Source organism: Amblyomma americanum, chromosome 11 (genome assembly GCF_052857255.1).
Source record: "Amblyomma americanum isolate KBUSLIRL-KWMA chromosome 11, ASM5285725v1, whole genome shotgun sequence".
Lineage (NCBI taxonomy): Eukaryota > Metazoa > Arthropoda > Arachnida > Ixodida > Ixodidae > Amblyomma > Amblyomma americanum.
The window spans coordinates 11,989,017-12,011,120 of NC_135507.1; the positions used below are offsets into that span (position 1 = coordinate 11,989,017).

General features: G+C 51.0%; 2 protein-coding genes across 2 annotated transcripts; both read left to right on the forward strand.

The window, feature by feature from the left end:
- Positions 1 to 658: 658 nt before the first annotated feature.
- LOC144110908 (uncharacterized) lies at positions 659 to 16,594 on the forward strand. Its single transcript, XM_077643974.1, has 11 exons — positions 659 to 694; positions 1,381 to 1,710; positions 3,530 to 3,891; positions 4,490 to 4,649; positions 6,321 to 6,550; positions 7,290 to 7,451; positions 7,709 to 8,047; positions 10,857 to 11,058; positions 12,217 to 12,319; positions 15,203 to 16,065; positions 16,499 to 16,594. The coding sequence occupies exons 1-11, from the start codon at positions 662 to 664 to the stop codon at positions 16,592 to 16,594; spliced, it is 2,880 nt and encodes a 959-aa protein (XP_077500100.1). The 5' UTR covers positions 659 to 661.
- Positions 16,595 to 16,958: 364 nt separating this feature from the next.
- Positions 16,959 to 20,376, forward strand: LOC144110910 (uncharacterized). The gene has a single exon (XM_077643975.1). It carries the CDS (start codon positions 17,257 to 17,259, stop codon positions 20,374 to 20,376), a length of 3,120 nt encoding a protein of 1,039 aa, XP_077500101.1. The 5' UTR covers positions 16,959 to 17,256.
- The last annotated feature ends 1,728 nt before the right edge of the window (positions 20,377 to 22,104 follow it).

Genomic DNA, 22,104 nt, shown 5'->3' on the forward strand with positions numbered 1-22,104 from the left:
ATGGGGCAGAAATGCGGAGGCTAACGCAAAGGGTTCAGCTTAAGTTCAGGACAACGCAGCGAGCTATGGAACGAAAAATGATAGGTGTAACGTTAAGAGACCGGAAGCGGGCGGACTGGATGAGGGAACAAACGCTGGCTAATGACATCCTAGTCGAAATCAAGAGGAGCAAATGTGCTTGGGCCGAGAATATAATGCGAAGGTCCTTAACGCGGTAACGTGGAGGTAATAACCGCGGTCCTTAACGGTAACGGAGTGGATTCCAAGAGAAGGGAAGCCTAGCAGGGGGCGGAAGAAAGTTAGGTGAGCGGATGAGATTAAGAAGTTTGCGGGGACTGCTGCTGCTGCTGCTGCTGCTGATGGCGATGGCACTCTTCAAATGATGCTCAGTTCAAACGGCACTCTTCTGATTGGATTGAATTGGAAAACATTTAATTCGTCAGAAAAGGCAGAATGCAGACGATCCGCGCTAGGTGGCTATCAGTCCACGGCTGACAGCGACCTGAGTTCGCAAGAATATTGTCAGCTTTTATGTTTTGTCTTCCTCTCCTTCTAATCGTGCGTCCCCTGGGCACGTTTTACAGCGCTTGCGAGGAAAAGAAGAAGAAACGACAAAGCCGATGTTCGACCTTCCTTAAGAGGATGAAGAAGAAAGAAGAAAATGCTCGACGCAGACTCCGCAGATCCTCTTGAGGTATGTGGCCTAACTCCGGTTGAAATCCCTGTATTTCATTAACCTTCTCTCTGGCTTTCTGCCTCGTGTATTAGGATTGATATACCATAGTACGGTACCTGGGATGTTTTCAGTCCACCCTCTTCACACTGCGAGCTCGTGGCCTTCCCGGCCGGTCGCGATACTCTGAAGTCTTGTGAAACCTGATTAAAGCCCCGCTCATAGTGTGATATGTGACAGACTTGTTCGCAATAACAATCTTATGATACTTCCTGCTGGCCTCGAAGCTTCTCCTCGAGCTGTGTAACCGCATCGCGGCGGCAAGGCGGCATATCCCTCTACTTGAAGAGGGATTGGCGCTGTTCTGGCCTATGGCAGATAGTTCATTCATTTTCCGCTTCGTTTTCCTGTTTTATCGAACGGTAGTACATCCTAAAGCAAACCGTCTCTACTTCATTTCATTTTATTACCTTAAAGACCCCTCGCGGGGTATTACATAAGGGGTGGGATTAGCAGGAAAAGGCACAAAACAATGCCATTAGTGATCATGAACAAAAAATGTTGTTTAGATTGTTTGCAAATGATGAAGGACAGGTGATGTCGACGATGTGCTGGGGAAGGCCGTTCCAATCCTTAGCTGCACGTGGGAGCATCGCAAGCAGCCATTTCGGCTTTTGCCTTGATTTTACCCGCCTCTTCTACGGCAGCATCACGAGGAGCATCAGAACGTGGCCATCCGCGACGACTTCTCGGTGCCAACTGCGGCGGCGGTATGGTGCGCCGGCGCCCTGGTCGGGGCCGCCGTTGGACTGCTAGGATTCCTGGTCTTCGCGTTCGTGAGGGGAAGCGAACCCGTGACCTCGCTGCCCCTGCCTCCTCCCGACGTCGACGACGGCAGCGTCTGCTACTCGCCCGGCTGCCTGGCCACGGCGGACTACTTCCGCGACTCGCTGAACCCGCTGGTGGAGCCGTGCCGCAACTTCGACGACCACGTGTGCGGCCGCTTCAGTGGACCCGGGGGCAGCATCGTGGACAGGGTGCGAAAGGGATATATTCACTCCTTTCACCCAAGCGTGACTCATAATAAAAATTCAAGGGATGTTAACGTGGCACGAAGGTTATGCTGTGCGAGGAGATAATCAAGAAAAGGGTCATCGTAATATGTAAGGGTTTAATGGGCTTCCATGAATCCCAATGAAAAGGTCATGAGAGTTATTAATGGGACCTATTTCGGCCCATTATTATCAGCAATGATCATGTTGGCCATAGATCACGAAAAGCAAGAGCCAGTGTAACGTCATATGCCAGCACGATCGGTGACATGACCAATGATGACGTCACGTCACTGGCAATGGTAATGTGACGATGACGTCATTTCATCCGAGCGATGCGACTGCCACCCAACACGCCTTTTAACAGCTGAAGCTGTGAAAACATATTCGACTTCCTTTCGCCCTCAATGTGCAAACAAATGATAGCGAGAGTTGCAATGTTCCCTGCAGAGCGAGATGGAAGCTTGCACACTGCACCCGCCATTTGTAACTCCCTTGTGACGTCACATTATAATGTACCTACAGGCGGAGTATGCTTAATCGCATCGGTTACGAAACTCTGGAAACAAAACCCAGGCATAAACTCCCGCCAAATTTTGCAGATGCCGGAAAACACTTACAGAACGACAGCTGAATTAGGAACTTTCTCTAGTGCAAGCGGCATCACCACTGTATATGCGCTGTATTACGCAACAACCTTTGCTTGTACACGAGAGTAAATTATGCAGTTTAATGTCGATATTTCGACCTTGAATGAAGCCGGAAATTTGTTTTAAAGCTTGAATCCAGGAGACGCCCGACGCGTGGTCTATATGTGATGACGAATTCAAGTAATGAGGACGGGACAGTCACACCTTACAGACACCATCTGCTTCTTCACCCTTCTGTCGTCGTAGCGTGATTTGGCGGCGGACGTATATAGTGGGAGACGACTTCTCTGTGCTACACACAGTTGCTGGAAAAAAACTGAACTTTGTAAACATACTAGTCGAACGGTAGAGACAGGACGTGCAGACAGGTTTAAAATGGCTATTCATACACCACCCTTAATCCATAGCAGAAGCACGCCACGGAAATTGTTCAGTATGATCAATCAGAAAATAATGACGTAATCCGAAAGTTTTCACTGACGTTTGAGAACGCCGTCTTTATTACCAACAAAAGTAACCCGTACATCTCCCGCGTTGAAACGTACTTCATTCTGTGCTCTGTACCAAAGCTATAGGCCTCCGTCTCGCGCAGAGAGCTCGTCCCGTGATGTGGGCCACCGTGAAGTTCATATTCAATAGGCATTGCACTAGGAACAGGAAGTGAAGAAAAAAAGCCCTAAAGGAAGTCAGCAAGTGTTTACTTATTGGACCACAGTCCGTGATTGCCTATTCGAAAGACTGCGCAGCAAGAACAGCAAGGGCATACAGGAACTGCCCATTGGGAATTGGCAAATTCTGTATTTCTCAAACCCACTGCGTTCGAACGCGCGCTAGAAATAGGAAGAGCACCTGAGACCAGCCTTGAAATCGACGATCCCCTCCAGCTGGTCGAACGAGCTTGCTGGGCAGCAGAAGCTGTTGGCGCCCTGTACCAGGGATTCCGACCACGAAGACTTCGAGCATTTTCACCTTCCTTTACAGCAATAAAGGTTTTTCAATCAATCAATCACTCAAGTAACTAATCAGAGAAAGGTGTCAATAGGACATGCTAGGTAGAACAATTGATGAACTTCTCGTCTCCCGTCCTTTCCCAGTGTGCCAGCTTTCCAAGGCACGTAGCCAATCCCCGATTACACTCAAGCTTGTATACGCAGGAGTTCATGTTCTCCTACCTGAAGCTGGCCCTTACCGCGGAGCAATACGCGCTCACTCCTGGTGGTGGCGCACGTCACAAGGCCGCCACCCTCTTGCGAGACTGCATGGCCATCCGGGGCTCGAGGAGGTCGCAGCACGCCGTCCTGAGGCAGCTGATGCAGAGGCTAAACCTCTTCCTGTACAACCCGCCTCCAGGCGCGCCGACGGCGGCCGACGACGTGCTGGCGCTGCACGTCGAGTTGGCCTACGTCTATGGGCTCAGCGCCCTCCTCAGGATTCGTCCTCACGCCGCGCACTCGCTGGTCGTGGACTTTGGCGGCGGCGCGCTCCAGGCTGCAGTGTCCAGGAAGGCAGACATGGGGTAAGTAAGTCGTTCCGGTTGAATCTGGCACGTGCTGCTCACAAGTTCAGAACTGGCTTGCTCAAGACAGACAACAATGCGACCAATAACTTTTTTACTAGCGTCTTTTCTTTTTCGTTAACGGAGCAAGCGCTGACGTGGGTAAAGGTAGAGAGACCGGAAGCAACAAAGTACATCTCTAGCTTCCTACGCACTTAAAAAGAGGGGAATAATAGAAATGGCGAAAGAACGATCATGACAGGTGATGACAACGCACGTAATGCAATAAGATATGCGCACGCAGCACTTTGTGTTTTATTCCTTCATTCTTATGTCTTCGTCATGAGAGCAATCTCTTCGGCGAACTTATCGTCCTGTGCCCTTCCCGCTACACCCGACGTCGTCCGTGAACTCACCATCAAAGCTCTGATGGGTGGGCTCCTGTCGTTGTCTCAGAACCTGTTTGCTCGACTCCCATGATCACCTGAAGCGAATGGCATGATACAGGTGCTTCATGCTGCACGAGTGAAACTAGCAGCAAATGAAAGCATTTGCTGAACGAGTTCAGGAACTGCAGGAGTTCAAGGAACCTCCGGCTTACCCGTCGTGCTCTTTGCAGGTACGCGCTAAGCCTAATGGACGTCGCTGGTGTCGAGCGAAGTATCGAGCTCGTGCAGCTGAGGTACGCGCTGTACAGTGCCATCGAAACGGCGGTTGCCAGCGCCAAGGTAGCACACCACGCTCTGGAAGTTCGTCCGACGACGAGAGCCGTCAAGCAGGTACGCGAGCCAAGGAGCACGCTGGAGCAGCCTACGTCGAACAGCGATGGTGGCTGAATCGAGGTGCCAATTTCCCTGTTGGAACATACGGTCGCTGCTCTGTTATTATTTTAGCTAACTTCTTCGGGAAAGCTGCACCAGGCGTGCTTCCTCAGCGAGGAATTAGTATAGTAATAAGTGGTTTTATTAAAATAATAATAAAAAGGAAGGAAAAGATTTTTGCTAGCCCCGGAATCTGCCATCGATGCTGAAGCACCTGAGCTGGGGCAGCGAACATAAAAGATAGCAGGTAGAATGGAGAAATGAAATGAAAGAGGTGAGGGGACAGAAAGAGAGAATAGGGGAAGTAATATACACAAACTATTTACAGTCTTTCCTGGACAGGGGGTATACGGCCTGTCGCTTTCAGCTCCTCTACCGCAACCTGTAATTGCGAGCGATGCGGCCGCAGGTGCTGTTTTTCTTGGCCCGCCGAGTTTGAGTTGCGTAAACTGCGAAAGCAAGACTATTCGTTGCGTATTCTCAAATAGCTAGTCAACTGTCCCCTTGTTAGGGGTTGACGAGTGCGCGATGATGTGTTGCAATAAGGGCGGGTATCGGGTGACACGGAATGCTTATGCCCGTTACGTGTGACTGCTCGGGTAAGACTGACGCGATGGCAATAACTGCGCCCAAACGCTTCTGACAGCGCTCCTTAGGAAGCGCCGTCCGCTACTGCCGCAGTCACTTTTATTTCATACTGATACAGCTTCAGTATGCTGATGCTGATCCAAACGTGACTTTATGATATCCTATATGTATTTGTCCTGCCGTGGACGCAGTTAAGATGATGATGATGAACCTCATAGTCCAGGCAATTCGTAATTATTGCAGGCCTATAGGATATCAACAAGGATTGAAAGTGAGGCTCGTTGGTGACCGTTTATTTTGTAGTAGTACCGCATGGCGGAAAGAAGAAAGACTCGAAGGTAGAGTGCCGTTTGCGGGTGCTTTAAGTTGTTGTTCCTTCCACTCAGTTCATGTCCACAACTTGGGTTGAGACATCAGCTCGCATTTCATTCTAAACGAACTTTAAAAAAATGCTTGTCGACCTCACCAGTTCGTTTTCGTGCACTTAGCTATACGGCGCCATACTATTTTTTTTTTTCAGACAGTAATCCAAATGTGTCTCGGTATGTCGGAAAACTGGTCCCATGTGCACCACTGGCGTTGACCGTCAACAGCCCCAGATCCAACAGACCCAGCCAGCAGTCAACAGATATGTGACATGTTAACTTAAACAAAGATATAGCAACAATCCGTGCCACATAAATCAGGACTAGATGGGCACCACTTAAGTGTCAAGGCAATCTTTCGCCGTTGAAGTAGTGCTAGAGAGTGCCGTCTGTACCTGCGCACTGAAGACTGCCGTCGGTCTTGTGCTTCTGCATTAGAGCGCCTTGCTGACTCTTCGCTTCCCTTTTGGAGTATAATGCCCTTCCTACCGTTGAACGGTACAGTGCGGTCCGACCTGCTCTCTGGAGTGCCATTCATACCACAGAGGTAGAGCGCTGTCGGCTCTGCTCATCTCTGTTAAAAGTGCCATCCATATACTGTGGAACGGTTCCTGTGGAGTTCCATCGGCAGTGTGATCTGCTGCGCTTCCGCGCATTTCATTCTTTGTGGTCGCAGGTGAAAGACCTAGCGTTTACAGGCGTCAGTCAAAACGCCTTTGGCGACGCGGTCGAGGCGAAGACTCCGTACAGTCGGAACGCCAGCGTGTATGAGTCGGTGCTCCTCAGGACCGTGCTGGAGTTCGTGTGGAAGCAAATGGCTGTCCCCACGCTGTTCCTATGGACCAGCTGGCACGTGCTGGACGAGCTGGCCCCATTCGTCGAGCCCGCTCTCACCGAGCCCCCAAGGTGCGCCACTTCTTGTCTGAGAAACGGCAGAAAAGAGCATGCGCTGTGATTCCCACCCACTATGTTCGCTTAATGTATATCTAATTCACTCCAGCTGCTCATTGTCGGCTGGCAGTCGTGGTAAGCTGCATACGCTATACTAAATCTTTCTTATATCGATCACGGGAGCCGTTTAGCAATTGGTAGGGTGTCTAACGAAGGCTATCTCCCCGGGCCAATTCTTCAGTTAACGTGGCGGGGATAATAATAATAATAATAATTGGTTTTGGGGAAATGAAATGGCGCAGTATCTGTCTCTGAGGCAGGCGACAACACAGCCAGGCGGCCCTGTATTGTCGCCTGCCTCGATTCCGTCCTGTTTTGCGGTTTTGCTCCTCACGATGTCCTACCAACTGGCCTACAACCAAGTTCTTCTACGTTAAGCTTCAACTACCGTTCGAACAAGAACGGAAATCGAGGAATTGAACACCGATTAAAAATAACTACAAAGGTGTCATAATTGGCCTTCGCAGCTGTACCCTCGCGGTGATAAAATAGGACAGAAGGAAGATGGGACAAAATCTGATATCACACTTCGGCGGCCCTGCTAAAAACGTCGAGGCTAGCAACACGAAAAAAAAAACACTTCGTGCGACGACACCACTTAGGTCTTCGCGCGAAAGTTGTTCAGCCGCGTCCAATGGTGCGGTTCAGGGTCCCTTAGAGAAATTGCTCGCACGTTTTTTTATCCAACCGTTAGGTCGCCCAATGTGCAGACGTTCATCTTCAGCTGCGTGCGCATGGTTGCGCACGTCATGGAGCCGGCGCTAGCTGCCCTAGCCCACCTCTCCCACATCACGGACAAAACTCGAGCCGAGACCTCCGCCATGACGAATGCGATCGCCGATTGCCTCAACAAAAAGTGAGAGCATGCAACTTCACCGTGCACATCTATTTCCTTTTTCTGGATGCCTTGGAGATCTCTGACTCATATTATAACGAGCCATTACTATAATTTTATGGAGATCAAGCGCATATAGCATACGGGGTACAGACAAAAGTGGTCATTTTTTTGCGTCTGTTCAAAGCAGTATGGCCGCCGAGCGAATACGCTACTCAATGCGGGAACGTGCGCTTAAGAGCTGCGGTCTAAAATTTGTTTCCCTTTGCCCTTTAAAGACGCTGGATGTCGAGGTTCGAGGCGCCGCTACGGCTGGTCGTCGGCCTGCCCCCGTACGCGGACACCGCCGAGCGCTTGGGCGCCTTCTACGCGTCCTACCCGAAGCCTCGAGGCCGGTTCCTCGCCGACTGGCTGGCTGCCGTGGGCGCCTGGAAGGAGCGCGTGTCGCCGGCAGACGTGCACTTTGACCCGCTCGACGCGGACGTGGAGGTGGCCACCGACGGCATGGTCATGGTCCCCGCTGCATTGTTCACAGTGCCCTTCTATGCCCCGGATGGGCCCGCGGCTGCCAACGTCGGGGGTCTCGGCCACCTCATTGCAAGGCGTCTTGTTCGGAGGTATGTGCATAATAAGGCGTCTTAAATGTCAAAAATCTCAACAAAAAAAAAAACGCAGCCGGCTTGGGTTCGAACCCGACCAAGGCGGCTGCGTTTTTATGGAGGCAAAACGCTAAGGCGCCCGTGTGCTGTGCGATGTGAGTGCACGTTAAAGATCCCCAGGTGGTCGAAATTATTCCGGAGCACTCCACTACGGCACTTCTTTCTTCCTTTCTTCTTTCACTACCTCTTTTATCCCTTCCCTTACGGCGCGGTTCAGGCGTCCGTCGATATATGAGACACCCGCCGCGGTGGCTCAGTGGTTAGGGCGCTCGACTACAGATCCGGAGTTCCCGGGTTCGAACCCGACCGCGGCGGCTGCGTTTTTATGGAGGCAAAACGCTAAGGCGCCCGTGTGCTGTGCGATGTCAGTGCACGTTAAAGATCCCCAGGTGGTCGAAATTATTCCGGAGCACTCCATTACGGCACTTCTTTCTTCCTTTCTTCTTTCACTCCCTCTTTTATCCCTTCCCTTACGGCGCGGTTCAGGTGTCCAACGATATATGAGACAGATACTGCGCCATTTACTCCCCGCAAAAACCAATTACTATTATTATTATTATACCTTTTCTCTGTTTTATCTTTGCTGGGTGGTACTGCTCAAGTTTGCGTCACTAGTGGCTATATATATTTCTCTGTGTTTCCTTGCCTAGCAGCTGCCGTCCTTAGACTAGTCGTGTGGCCATTTGCACCTTTTTAAATCCAAAATAAAGGTGTACATTTTGGTGAACATATTTTGCATCAATTTATTTACTGCGAGAGTTAGGGTATACGTCGGTTTCACACGCTGTCTCACGCTATGCTTCCGACAGGAATACAGCAGGAATCTACAGAATGGACTGTGTTGCAACAATGCGTAAAAGCGCGTAGAATAAAGTACAGCGCGTCTTGACGTCTCTTTCGCGCCGTGTTTCTTCGCTTCGCAATGGATACCAGTTTACAAATACCCTGCTACATGAAAGTATGTGTTAGCTGATGTATACCTTGGCGATGCTCACATATAGGGCAGAAAGGTGGAAGCTAACGAAAAGGCACAAACTGAAATTGAGAACGGCGTAGTTACCTATGAAAATTGAAATGGTAAGGACAACGTTAGGATATAGGAAGAAAACAGAAAGGGCCAGGGAACAAAACGCGAGTTAATAACATCCAAGCTATAATCAAGAAGAGGAAGTGGACATCTCCAGGGAATGTAACACGAAGACAGGATAACCGAGGTCCTCTGAGGCAACGCAGCGGATTTCGGGATAACATAACTCCGAAACGGACACAATTGTTTTTTTTTCGAAAATTGCACCAAAATGGTAAATGCGTACCTGCACTGTCATCTGTTAGCACACAAGAAAAAATTGCCGGTGGTTAAAATCTCGTTAAACCTGCAGTGACGCGATAGCCACAGCTGGCCGAGTGGAACTTGCTGAGTTGAACTGCAAAGTCAGTCTTTCGTCGCTCCATTTCGCTGGGCGTTCCTTCATCTGCGTCCCACTTGACACGGCGCATGCGCACAGCTGTGGCAGCTCGGTTTCGCGGGATGCTGCGCCGCACCACGTGGCTGGCCACGTGACCAACCAGGTGACGAACCACGTGACCAGCCACGGCGCCGTGCCGCCGGCAGCTGTTCCGCACCACGTGACCAACCACGTGACAGCGTGGTTGCACAGCCACGGGGTGGCGGCGCCGCCACGCTAAAGGCTCGAAATGCTACCGTAATGTAGCTATCGTGAAGAGGGCAGAATACCGACCAAAATAAAAATGAACACTTAGATGACGTTTTGGCTCCCACACGGGAGCCTTGTTCACAAACATATCGCTACAAAAAATGCTTTTGGACGAGCAATTTAGGAGCAGGTATTCACGTTTTTTGAAGCCGCATGTGGGGACTCTCTCTCGCTGCACTTGGTCGAAGTCTCCGCTAGCGCATGCGCAGCTGGCAATCCCGCGTCGCGCTCGGCCGCCGGCAGCTGGCAGACGCGCCGATGATTCAGACAACGCCGCTGCGCCATGGACCAAATAATCCCAGTAGCCCTTGCAAAAGCAAATGACTGCCGGCACAGTTTTTGCCGTGCGGTTCGCATAGTGAAGTCCTCTCCCATCCTCCATGCCTTAAACCGGAGTGTTAGAAAACACGTCATGGACTCGTCATGAGCCACTTATGACGAGCCTGACTCATCCAACTCCGCTATGGATTAAAGGCAGCAAGAAGTATAGCAAAATGCGATTAGAAAGTTTGTGGAGATAGGAGGCCGGAGCTGGTGCAAGATATATCAGCATGAGATGCCTTTGTCCTAAAGTGAACGTCATTGTCATGATGATGATGATGATGATGGCGGTGGTGGTGATAGCTACAGTGTGGGAGCTGGGTTTTCGTTTCGCTTACAACAGCACACACTCAAATAACGCACAAGATGACCTCAGAAACAAAACCTAATAATGTGGCCGGTTAATGTATAGTTTGATGGGGATAATTCAGCGATAAAGATCTAAGCTTGGTACCTGCTTCGGCTGTAGTGAGACATTTGCGTTAGGTGAGAAATGTGTATACTGAAAGTAAATGCAGGTGGTTTCACGCCTTGTTCTTATTAATGATTCTGCTTCGACTTCTTATTCCTTCCCTCCTTACTGTTACTTCCTTCTTCTTCTCCATGATGCGACTGATTACACTGACGGTTATCCCAGATGATGTTCCTTATTTAAGCGCCGTTCACGTTAAACGACCGGAATGCGCTGCTTTTGTTGCAAAATGGCCGCCATTTTAACCGGTACGGTACAGGTATCTGGTGGCCAGCGCCGACATCCCCGCCGAATGTCGATCATCGGCAGGTTCTCCCACCGACGACGTGGTCGAGAGCGTCCTGGCGTACGACTGCGTCCAGTCGGCGCTGATCGCGGTCAACGCGAGCGATGGTCCCCGCTTGCCCCGCCTACCCTCGCTAAGCCCGCGCAGGATACTCTACACAGTCGGTTGTCTCAAGGTGTGTGTTTGTTGCATTTAACAGTTAACCCTGGCGTGCTGCAACCGCGGCTCGGCACCTGAGGCGATCTGTGGCAGCAATGTGTCGCAACTTCTATTTATGTAAGCTCGTACGGTAACACTCTAGCGCACGTCGCAATGGAAGAAGGCGGCGCATGTGATTGAACACCCTCGGTTCTCCCATTTCAGGCAACTGAGAACGTCTGCCCACGACTGTAGTTTGGCATTGTCAGATTAGCGACCAAGTCGCCGCACAACGACTAACTGTTCAACAGCTACACGAGCCCGAAGGAGTTTTCTTTATGTGCATGGATTAGGTGGGCTTCGAAACCATTGTGCATATGGCAGTGACTCACCGACTACAAAGTAATGCAAGCGGGTAGTTTTAAAAGAAGCGGTGGTGACGTAGTTATATCCAGTATTCGGGATTAAAACGCAAAATGAGATGTTCGCCGTTGAATATTTTGGTGCTGTCACCATTATTACCGCTAAAAAAAATATTTTCTGTGTTCCATGCATACAAAGCCTTTAAGAGCCGAGAGAGTTCGGAAAGACTGTAAATCGAGTTCTATTGTATACTTTCGTTTAGCACCGCAGCGGTGACCAAGTGGTTGAGCATTCGCCTCACTTGTGGGAGGTGCGGGGTTCGATCCCCAGTGCCGCCGGGTACCCACCGGTGATACAATGGGTACAAGCTTTTCCCTGGTCTGGTGCTCGGCTTCTTTAGGGTGAAATGCTTGAGAAATGGAAAATACCTTGTGCCATGGCGCTCTTTAGCCGTAGGTGCCTTTGCGCCGTAAAAACCCATCATCATCATCAGCATCAGCATCATCACTTTCTTTTAGCGCATTTGGTTTTTATGCCTAGCATTTTTGATTATTTAAACGGCAGCGATCATATCGGATTACTTTCCACCTTTCCTGTTGTAATACCTGTCTCAAGACTCTAATTTTATCGCTGGTACAGCATGCACTCTATGACGCAAATGCTCTCAACAGCAACTGTTATTGACCATCACGCCGAAATATATGTGTCGAGTTTCTGAACAAAAACCGCATTCGTTAGTCAGCGCTTTGTCCTGTCTCTATCTTTTTGCATCTAGCGCTGTTATATTACGATACGTGGAGTAAAACCTGCCTGTGGCTGTTTCTCAATGCAGGACTGCACCACAGAAGGTGGCAGACCGGGAGGCTGTCACGTCCCCTTCCGGCGCCTGAAGGCATTCGACGAGGCCTTTTCGTGCGCTTCAGTCGAGCCGCTGTGTTTGCTGGCTTAACCTGCTTCATAAAGTCGAATTATGCCGCAATATGGTGAACTAAGACGGATAGATGCGATTAACATTCCTAGCGACCAGCTTCCAAGGTCACAATCCTTTCATCACAAGATTCCCTGTACTAAGGTTCATCGTGAAATAAACAAGAATAGAATAAAACTATTCAGACTGAATTGCGAATATTCGGACATTGGGCATATGCTGCAACAAGATATAAACAATATCACAGCGAAATAATCTGACAAACTGTGTCCACAAACGTTCACAAGCGGAGCTACAAAGATGTAGCAACTCTATCCAGGCCGTTCTACAACAAAAGCATAATAGCGGCGACGGAAACTAAAAGGCACTGGCATGCAATTTGTGAGACAAAATTTGCATCCGTTTTCATGAAGAATCATGTATGAAGAAAAAGGAACGCCGACCAAAAGGTTGTTGTTTAAAACGAAGACGTTTCGGCTTCCATACGGAAGCCTTGATCAATGCTTCGTTTTAAACAACAACCTTTTGGTCGGCGTTCCTTTTTCTTCATACACGAATCTTCTACCCGACCAGACGAGTTTTCGTCAGACTTTAGATTTCATTTCTTTTCATGAAGAAGTGTATAATTCGAAATTGGACGATACTGAAAATTGGATAGAATTATGAAAAGGGAACATTCTGATATTTGCGCAAGTCAAAGCACTGCACAAGTTATTTCGTTTTATGTTGCTTTGCAGGCTTCGTGTGTTTCTTCAGCTAATGAACTTTCAGCACTGCGCCGTGCCCAAAGGATATTTTGCATTAACTGGCGACCTGAAATCCAGCTTGGAATCATCCGGATCGCTGGAATAGTCGCTGACCACCCCCGAAGCTTTAGGACACCCATGCCGAGGCATCATCCCTCCAGCGCATGGTGCCAGACGCTCAAGTGCTCAATACTGCCAGGCGGTTTTGCAACCGCTCCAGCAAGGCTTGCTACACCCGTTAGGCGTTTTATCGCAAAGCCTGAATGAGCGCACCACAACGCGTTCGTACGCGGGCTGCTCGTCCTGTAGATGGGCATTCAGCACTTCCCAAACTTCCACGCATACAGCATCTTTCATGTGTTCGCAGAGCATAAACCTTTCATCCGCATACTTTGTACATTGACAATGTCAATATTCCGAAACTTGGGCAGGGTATCTCCCCGTTCTATGTATTCATCGCATTCAACGACCGTAAGCACATCACAATGCAGCCCGCTTGGAAGTCGCCATACCCTAACATCTTATTGATAACATACCGTTAAGCCTTACACCATCACCGCTGGCGTAGATTCCTGGCTCGAGGCACGCGGTTTAGGCTGCGGGTTCCGGTCGCAGGGGTGGGTGGGTGGTAACAGCAGGCATATGTTAACCTGGCGCCCTGACGGCTACATACACCTACGTCCTGGACACCGGCCCTCACCGGTGGGACCTGCGTAGACGACGGTTTTGCAACCGCTTCAGCAAGGATTGCTGCACACGTCAGGCGTTTTATCCACAGCGCGGTTGTTGCCCAAGCTACTCAGACGACGTTGCTGAAGGCACCTGGCGGCCCAAATTTGTAGCTTTTGCGCAAGCCCCCCGTCCTTGTGCCACATGCTCTGGGAATGCGCCTCAGGCGCCCATACGCCAGCCGATACCTTCTAGTGCAAACGCTGGCCGTCGCTCGCCTTTCCCGGTCACAAACTTCTGCTGATGCACCGTTCACGAAAGACTACAACAGCGCTGTGAACTAAGACGACCACCCTCGAAGGTGAAAACTTATTTCACTAAAGTTTATTCTCTCTTCCTGTCGGTTCTACTTCCTCGTCTTGGAGAATAAGGGCAAAAGGGTCCCTAATACATGCTCTAGTGTACTTATTCAGTATGATGATTAGAATAACTCCGCACATCTGCATGGCTGATAGATGATTGTATAGATTGCGCATTTTTTCCGTATAAATAATATGGACCATGTGAAATTATGCAGGTGAATACTTGTAAGATGGTCGGCATACATACGAACGACATGTGACGTTATGCCCATCATTCAGAACACATACCAAAAGCACATGGAAATGGTACCGAAAAGTTAAGGAGACAAGTTAGGGACTTCTTTTTTCACGTCTGCAGAGGGGCAGCGTACTCCAATATGACCGTTTAGGCAGCTCATATGAAGACTTCCTAGTAGCTTCTTCCGATGGGACATTCATGTAGTTTGGAGCACGTCGCAACATATTACGCTTATCAGTCGTAATATTTTATGAAGTCGGGGTCTGATTTGTGGGAAACTCTCGGAGGGGTGTTCCAGTGCACAAAACTTCATTTTTTAAACTTCACTGCCTAAAACAAGGGGGGGGGGGGGGCAGTGCGATTCGTCAAATGAGAATATCTCAGTCTGGGCGGTGTAGGGTTGCCCGTTTCCTCCTCGTTCCCATTTTAAATCCACCTTCGTATACAGTTGTACCAAGGTGAAGTATAATGCATTCTTGTACTCGGTTGGTCGCGCTGCCAGGCCTCTCCGCGCTGAAGCACCCATCTTCCGCCTTTTACTAAAGATTGCCGTGCGGATCCAGGGACATTCCAGTGAGCCTATAGCTAGGTGAATTTTTGGGAGACCTTTGAAAATAATACAGAATGGGCTCCACCAATTCTACGTGCTCCACAAAGCACAAACCTGCGAAGACGCGAACCGAAAAGTGCATAACGGAAGTGAAATTCAGCGGCGAATGCAAGCACGATCATCGTCATCATTGCCATGCCCTTCTTCTTCTTCACATCCGTTCTCACGTGCTGTGCGTGCCACATCAGCAGCACTCCGCGACGCCATTTTTACCTTGCAACGCCGTAGCAGTTGCGGGTGCGCTTGTCCCTTTTCCGGCAACCAGCAATGGACCAGGATAGTCCTGCGACTACGGGCGATAGTCGCCGCCCATCTGTCGCCGAGCTCAGCCCGCCCAGCAGTCCAAGACCAGCCGGCGACGGGACACCGGGCTGCCCGGCAATGGCGTGGTCCCCGCAGGTGTGTCAGCCTCACCTGGATACAAAGATTCAGCCTCCGGATCACGCCAAAGTGAAGGATGGCAACGAGTACGGCACTTCCTTGCCACTTGCTCCCCTGCACACACCCAATGCAGCTGCCACTGTTCCACGCGGAGAAAATATACCGCCTTCCGCACTGCCGAAAGCGACCTCTCAACGCCAGCTGCGCTCCGATGCGTCCGAGCGCTCGCGTCAGCGAAGCAGACCTTCACTGGCGAAGTCTTCCAAGAAGCGATCTTCCAGCCGCCTGCAGGAGATGTCAGCTGAACAGCAAGCATCTCTTGAAGGCGACGAGAAGAGATTGCCAGTGACTCAAGACAGCGTGGAACCTTCTACTCTGCAAGCACGCTCTTCAGCTTCAAGCAAGACGCGCGGAAGGCACCGGCAAGTTGTCCCAATTACAGCGGTGGCTTGTGGACAGCGGTCAGAAAGCCCACACGTCTTGAGCGCCAGTGCCAAAAAGAGCAGGGGCTCGCTGACGGCTCACAGCCAAGTAAACTGCGCTGGCACTGAAGAAGAAAAATCAAATCATCGCAATTACGTTTCATCAAGCCAAAACATTTCGACGAGCTACGGCACAGGGCCATCAGGAGACAAGATCACAGACTCGCAGCTGCTGACGCCCAAAAATGCCGAGCACGCAGATATGGCCCCCACCCTTGAAACGAATATACTTCAGCCCCAGTCGTCGCTGACTGGGAGATTATCGGCAAGCATTGCCATCGTTGCCAGAAGGTTTCTTCGCAGCAGCGCACCAGGTCTGTTGCCATCACTGGCTGGGAGGGGGAACCAAGACCGGAAAACGGACGTAGAGCTACCGCGAGAAATGACAACATTGCTCTCAGAGTCCCATGGCAGTCCTCCCAGGGAAGCAATGAAGGGCAAATCCCGGGGCCCTTGGGTAGTACACGACAAGCACGCCGACGAAAAACAGGCGATGAACAGAGTGCCGGAAACAGGTCAGCGCTTACGTCACGCTAGACATTCACAAAATCGTTGCATACAGATGAAGGCTGTCCACAAAGAAATTGAACCGATAGCACAGGGAGACATGAGTTTGTACGCCGGGCAGAGGGACACTTCGGGGACGCCAAAAACTGCGACGCTGGATTCGTCAGGCACGTTCTTGTCTCTTCTGGAAGGCCAAGGTGACAGTCAGCGGCATCACCGACACAACCATCTACACCTACAGGATACGATACCAAAAGCCCAAACTGGACGCTTCGAAGTGGTCGTGATGACCGCAGTAGGCAAGAGTCATCAGGGACACCGCAGAGAAAATAGCAGGTCGCATAAGAGAGGACATCGATCGGAACATAAAGATAACAGAAAGAGCTCCAAGTCGTCAAGCGGTCGGAAGCACGGTGGCAGTCGCGGCAAAGGTGAACACCGAAGCCACAGGAAATCACGATCGTCCAAGCGTAAACGAGACAAGGGCGGAAAGCGGGAGACGAAACACGTTGAAGGACCGGTGAGCAGTGCAGAATCGACGTCTGATCTAAGCGGGCGGCCCTTCCGGACCTTCGATTTCGGCATCAGTTCGATTCCTGTTACACGTGGCACCCTACCTCGGCCCGAGTTAACGCGAGCGAGCGAGTGTGAACTTGCATCGAGCACATGGCTGGCGTTGCCGGATGATCGTGCAAGTGTGGAGGTGCGTCCTCCTACCAGTAAGTCATCCCTGCAGCAAACATCAGCGCCTTCTAGGACAGACGAGAAGCGTGAAACATATAAGGCATCCTACATTCCTGCAGGAAGACAGCCGGCTCTGCAAAGGCAGATCAAGCCTAAGGATGGAACTCTGCCAAGTCACCGAGGAACAACAGAGATTCAGGCAGCATCCAAGGGATCTGCACCCGACCTTCGTTCAGGAAAGTCGGAAGGTTCCGGTAGTTCTAGCATGTCAAAGGCAGTCGAAAAATCCCAATACGCCAGGTCTAAAAGATCAAGGTTGAAAAGACCAAAAAGCAGCCGTACAAGAAGCAAAAGTAGAAGGTCCCATAGGAGCAGATCAAGCGGCAGGAGAAGTCGAAGCAAACGGTCTCGTCGCAAGAGATCCCGAAGTCGATCAAAGAGAAGGCGTCATAAACATAGAAGTCTTGAGAAGATCCCCAAGAGAACTCGCAAGAGCAGAAGCCTCAAACGTAAAGGCTCTGAAAGGAGTCCCGAGAACAGGAGCCCCGGTAAAAGCCAAGAAGGCAGTATTATAAAAGCGAAGTCACGAAGCAAGACGAGGTCAGAAAGCAGACATAGCAGGGAATCCAGAGGTAGACGTAGCAGGAAATCGCGAGGTCGCACCAGGCACTCAAGAAGCAGAAGCAGATCATCGGAAAGAATAGTAGGCACAAGGCCCAAGAAGAGGCGTGGCAGGCGATCTAAAAGTAGACGCCGCAAAAGATCCAAAGCCACCCGCAGCAAAGAATCGGCAAGCATTAGAAGATCAGAACTTGGAACGCCGTCAGCAAAAATGAAGCAAAAGGGAAGAAGGCGTTATCTGCACACAACCCGTAGAAAATCGCAGCGCAGAAGAGGCCGGGGTACAAGTAGCCGGTCCCGTTCCAGCAGGTCCTCAAGACGAAGACGACACAGAAAACGCTCCAGTAGATCCTTAGGAGAAAGAAGACGCAGAAAGCGTTCTAGCAGGTCTCCTATAAGGCTCAGAAAAAAGCGCGCAGACTACGTCACGGAGGACTACGCGGGGCAGATGTCAACGACGTTCTGGTGTTTATTGATGCTCTTATGTATCGGCTCTATGCTCATAATAGTATCTTGCGCAATCACAATATACGTCATTGTCATCAGGCCGGAGCCCACTCGTGCCAGTGACCGAAAGCCGTTAACCAAAATCACACTTACTCATCCCACCACGACTCCCGAACACCGGACTACGCCAGAAGAAGACACGCAGCAGCCTCCAACAGTCGTTCCTACTTCAAAGCCAGCCGAGGCGTATTATTGCTCGACTGATTATTGCAAGCGGGAGGCGTCGTATGTTAAGGGCCTCCTGAGCCGTGAATCGCGACCATGTGACGACTTCTACAGGCACGTATGCGACGTTTGGATGAGCGAGCACCCAGCAGACCGTAGAACCAGATCGCTTGTTTCGCAAGATACCCTGCTCCAGGATGCCTTAACACACCAGCTCCTCGATGTTGTGAGGTCAGCGGACGAGCAAGACATCAAGGTAGCGGCGGACCTTAACGACGCCTGCACTGACACAACTCATACCGCACTCGCGTCAAAAGAGGCTATCGACGCCCTGTTTTCCCAGTGGAAGATAGAAAAGTGGCCCCGAACTGATGAAGTGAAAGACGAAACTGTGTGGACTTTCGCTGCTGAACTAAGTCGAGACTTGGACGTGGCTACTATCGTCCAACCCAGCGTAGGCATCGACCCGGAAAACCTGGTCGCAATTGTGATAGAGCTAGCCAAGCCGCGTTGTCTCTGCACCGACACCAACGAGGAGAGTAAAAATGCACCCGAGGTCTTCAGGGAAGCTGTCCGCGAAGCAGGCACCCTACTTGGCGCTTCTTTTACTGATGAGTTTGAAGATCGCCTACTAGCAGCATGCACTTCCATCGCCGCTGTTTGTCACGCGACGTATGAGGACGACCGCGTCGTCGTCGTTCGTTTCAGGCAGCTGACCGTGGAGTTACGCGTGTTCTTGACTGTTCTGACGGGTGGCCGAATCCAAGAAGTCGACAACGTGGTCCTCCGCTCGGCCCCGGACTTCCCACGAAAACTCGGAGACGCCCTGCAAGCTGTGCCGCCCTTGGATGCGTTGAACTACTTCGGCTTCCTTGCGCTCGTCCGCATGGCGCCATTTCTACCTGGCGATCTGCACAGTCTGCGAGACTTATTCGCCGAGAAGCTGTTAGGCCACACAGTCGGCAACTCCGAGGACAACACGCTCCTATGCGCACGGCTCGTGGAGTCCGTGCTGCCCGGCTGCTTCGCAAAGGCAGCCCAGATATGGCGCCACTCCACGGGCCAGGAACTCCCAACGCGCGATTGGCTGTCCCAGCTGGAGACTGTGTTCCTTGGGCACCTTTTGGACTTCCCCTGGATCAGTGAGCTGTCGTCACTGTTCATACGCTATCGAGTCAAGCGCATTGCCTTCACGCAACTCGGCCCGTCTGCCAGCTATAAGCAAGAAGCCTGCGCCCCACCAAATGCGCCAAGAGCCGACAGCGCGGTCCAGTTCTTCGCAGACATCTCCCGAAATCAGCAAGCTCGGAAGTTGCAGATGCTGCACAGCGATGGCACGCTACTCAGCCAAGAAGCCGCGGGCTCGGAATTTTCCACGCAGGCATCGCTCCGACGCCCACTGCAGGTCATCCACGTACCGGCGGCACTGTTCAACGTGTCCGTGCCCATCAACAGCTCGTCCTTTGTGTTCCACCTGGCGCGCGTCGCCGTCCGCTTGTACCGGGCTCTGGTACAGTTCTTGCACGAGGACCCTTACGAGCGAGACATTTCGATGAGCTTTACAGAAGAGAGTAGGCGCAGGCTGTCCGTTCTGCTGAGCTGCTTCGACGAAGACGCCAAGTACACCCTCGCTGCCATGGCTGCTTCACCGACAAGCGAGGCTGTGGCAAGTGTGCGCCGCGATTTTCTCGACCGCACGTCCGCTCTGATCCTGGCAACGAAGGCCTTCGAAGAACTCCTTCCCATCCGGCGAATCTGGAAGCTTGACCTGCGGCTTGCTGGCCTCGAAGAGCTCTCTGCCATGCAGCTGTTTTTCATCTACTTCGCGCTCGACAACTGCGAGTCAGCTGACCCATCTCTCCATCGGACGTCAATGTTTCCCCAATACAAGGTGAACGTCCCCCTCAGGCACATTCAAGAATTCGCCAAAGCTTTCGGCTGCAGTGCCCAGGATCAAATGGTGTCAGAAGTGTACGGCTGCTATACAATGGTGCACCGTGGCCGGCAGCGACGAATTAGCACACCGACGCAGGACCAACAAGCTCGTGGTCAGTACTTCTCTTCGACCACGCCAGTGCACCAAGGAAACTGACAAGCAGCGGACGACCTATTGTACCATTAGTTCGCAGTCCTATTTGCCCGTACGTTTCGACGCTAATAGCCAGTTAATGCGGGATAGGGATCGGAAACTGGAGGTCCCAGAATACGGGTACAGCCTATCTCGGGACCTTCTGATCGCACCGTGGCCAATCTCAGACTTTACACATTACACGTTCTTCTCTGCATAAATCTGTGGCCTTCTAGCACTCTTGGTGAAAAACGATGTGTTCGCTTGCGTTTTAGCATCAAGCTAATCTTGTTCACTAATTATTAACTGTAAGTTTCGTCCACCTTCTCAAGCTCACTTTATCGTCATTCCCAGCTTCTTCGTGTACCGTGAATTAGGTTTCGGGTTTCGTGTGCCGGTTTGAAGATGGCGCCTTTGGTGCCCCATTGAGGATCATAGGTACAAGTTGAACGACTGCCGTTAAGATGTGTTGTTCGGAATGTGTGCGCGTTTAAACAGCTGGCATTCATATAAGTGAAGTGTTTGCGTTCAAGTACACACAAACAGCGTTCAGATTGCATTCACACGCGGGCGCACTAAAAACGGAACTAGACGTAAGAACTTTGGAGATAGAGTATATTGCTTTGTGATTCGTAGTGCTTGTATATAATTTAGCCAAATGCATCTTGATTTGTTTACATATGTTGCAGTGTAATTTTTCTATACGGAATACATGTGGAACAAAACGTGAGTCCCGCATCGTTATCGTTTAACCCGTTGCTATTGTGGCGTAAAACCAATTCGCGAGCTGCGCTCCCGAGAGCAGGCACACAGTTGTCCAGCTGATCGCACATGCCTACCTGCCTGGTTGCGAAGGTGCTAAATGTTTTCCCGGAATGCGAGCTTTCCAAAGTGGTTATCAGGGATCGGAGCAAGAAGCAGTACCCAGATGTGCCAGTGACAATCACCATGCCTTGCATTTTCTCTTGGGCATCGGCCCCTTTTATTTCCAATTTCTTTTGCCGGTGATTACCTCCGGTTTGGTGCGGGCTTCCTGTCACATATATCTTTTCGTTTATGTATTTCTCGAGAGTTTTGCAATAAAAGTTTGCGGCTGGGACTCTGTCTACATTGTTGGCGTCGCGATAGCCTCATTTTTATCCTGAAGCCTCCATCGAAATTAGACCGCCGCGGCTGGCATTGAACCCGCGTCTTCGGGTCAGCAGCCCTACGCCATAACCGCACTGAGCCACCACCATGATATCTGATACTTGATTTAATATCTGCAGCGGGTCCTTGGACCTAAGATATTAAACTTATTTTTGGATAATGGCCGAGTGCTTGGCTTGAAGCACTGTGGCACGGGTCGGCCCGGTGTTGCACTGCCTCCGGGGTCGGCCCGGGGCATATTAGCGCGGCGCGTCTTTTCTTTCACTCTTTGCTCTCCTATCATTTACCGCCTCCTACTTTCAGTACGCGGCAGCGAGCGTGGCTCGGCTTGAGCCAGTAGGCAGGCCCGTGCTCCTTCCTTCTTCCTCTCGGCGACATCAGTCAGTCAGTCATGCACGGGTCGGATTGGAACCCAGCAATTTCTCGTGGGAACAAGTGCGGAACCTCATATCACGAGGAGTGGCATGTTATTTGATGCATAGAGGTCAACATAGACTCTGCGGCAAGGAAGCAGTAGTGGCGGCGGTACTTTCCATGACGTCATCCTAGGCGGCGTGAGCGAACAGAAGGTGGATGACGCATACAAACTCCATCTTCGTTGAC

What these genes read in the sequence shown, in the direction of transcription:
- LOC144110908 (XM_077643974.1), top strand. Translation starts at nt 662, where the DNA reads ATGCTCGACGCAGACTCCGCAGATCCTCTTGAG. An exon ending in ACTCCGCAGATCCTCTTGAG is followed by an intron (nt 695 to 1,380) that starts GTATGTGGCCTA and finishes CTTCTACGGCAG; the next exon opens with CATCACGAGGAGCATCAGAA. An exon ending in CGCTGACTGGGAGATTATCG is followed by an intron (nt 16,066 to 16,498) that starts GCAAGCATTGCC and finishes CTCTTCTGGAAG; the next exon opens with GCCAAGGTGACAGTCAGCGG.
- LOC144110910 (XM_077643975.1), top strand. Translation starts at nt 17,257, where the DNA reads ATGTCAAAGGCAGTCGAAAAATCCCAATACGCCAGGTCTAAAAGATCA.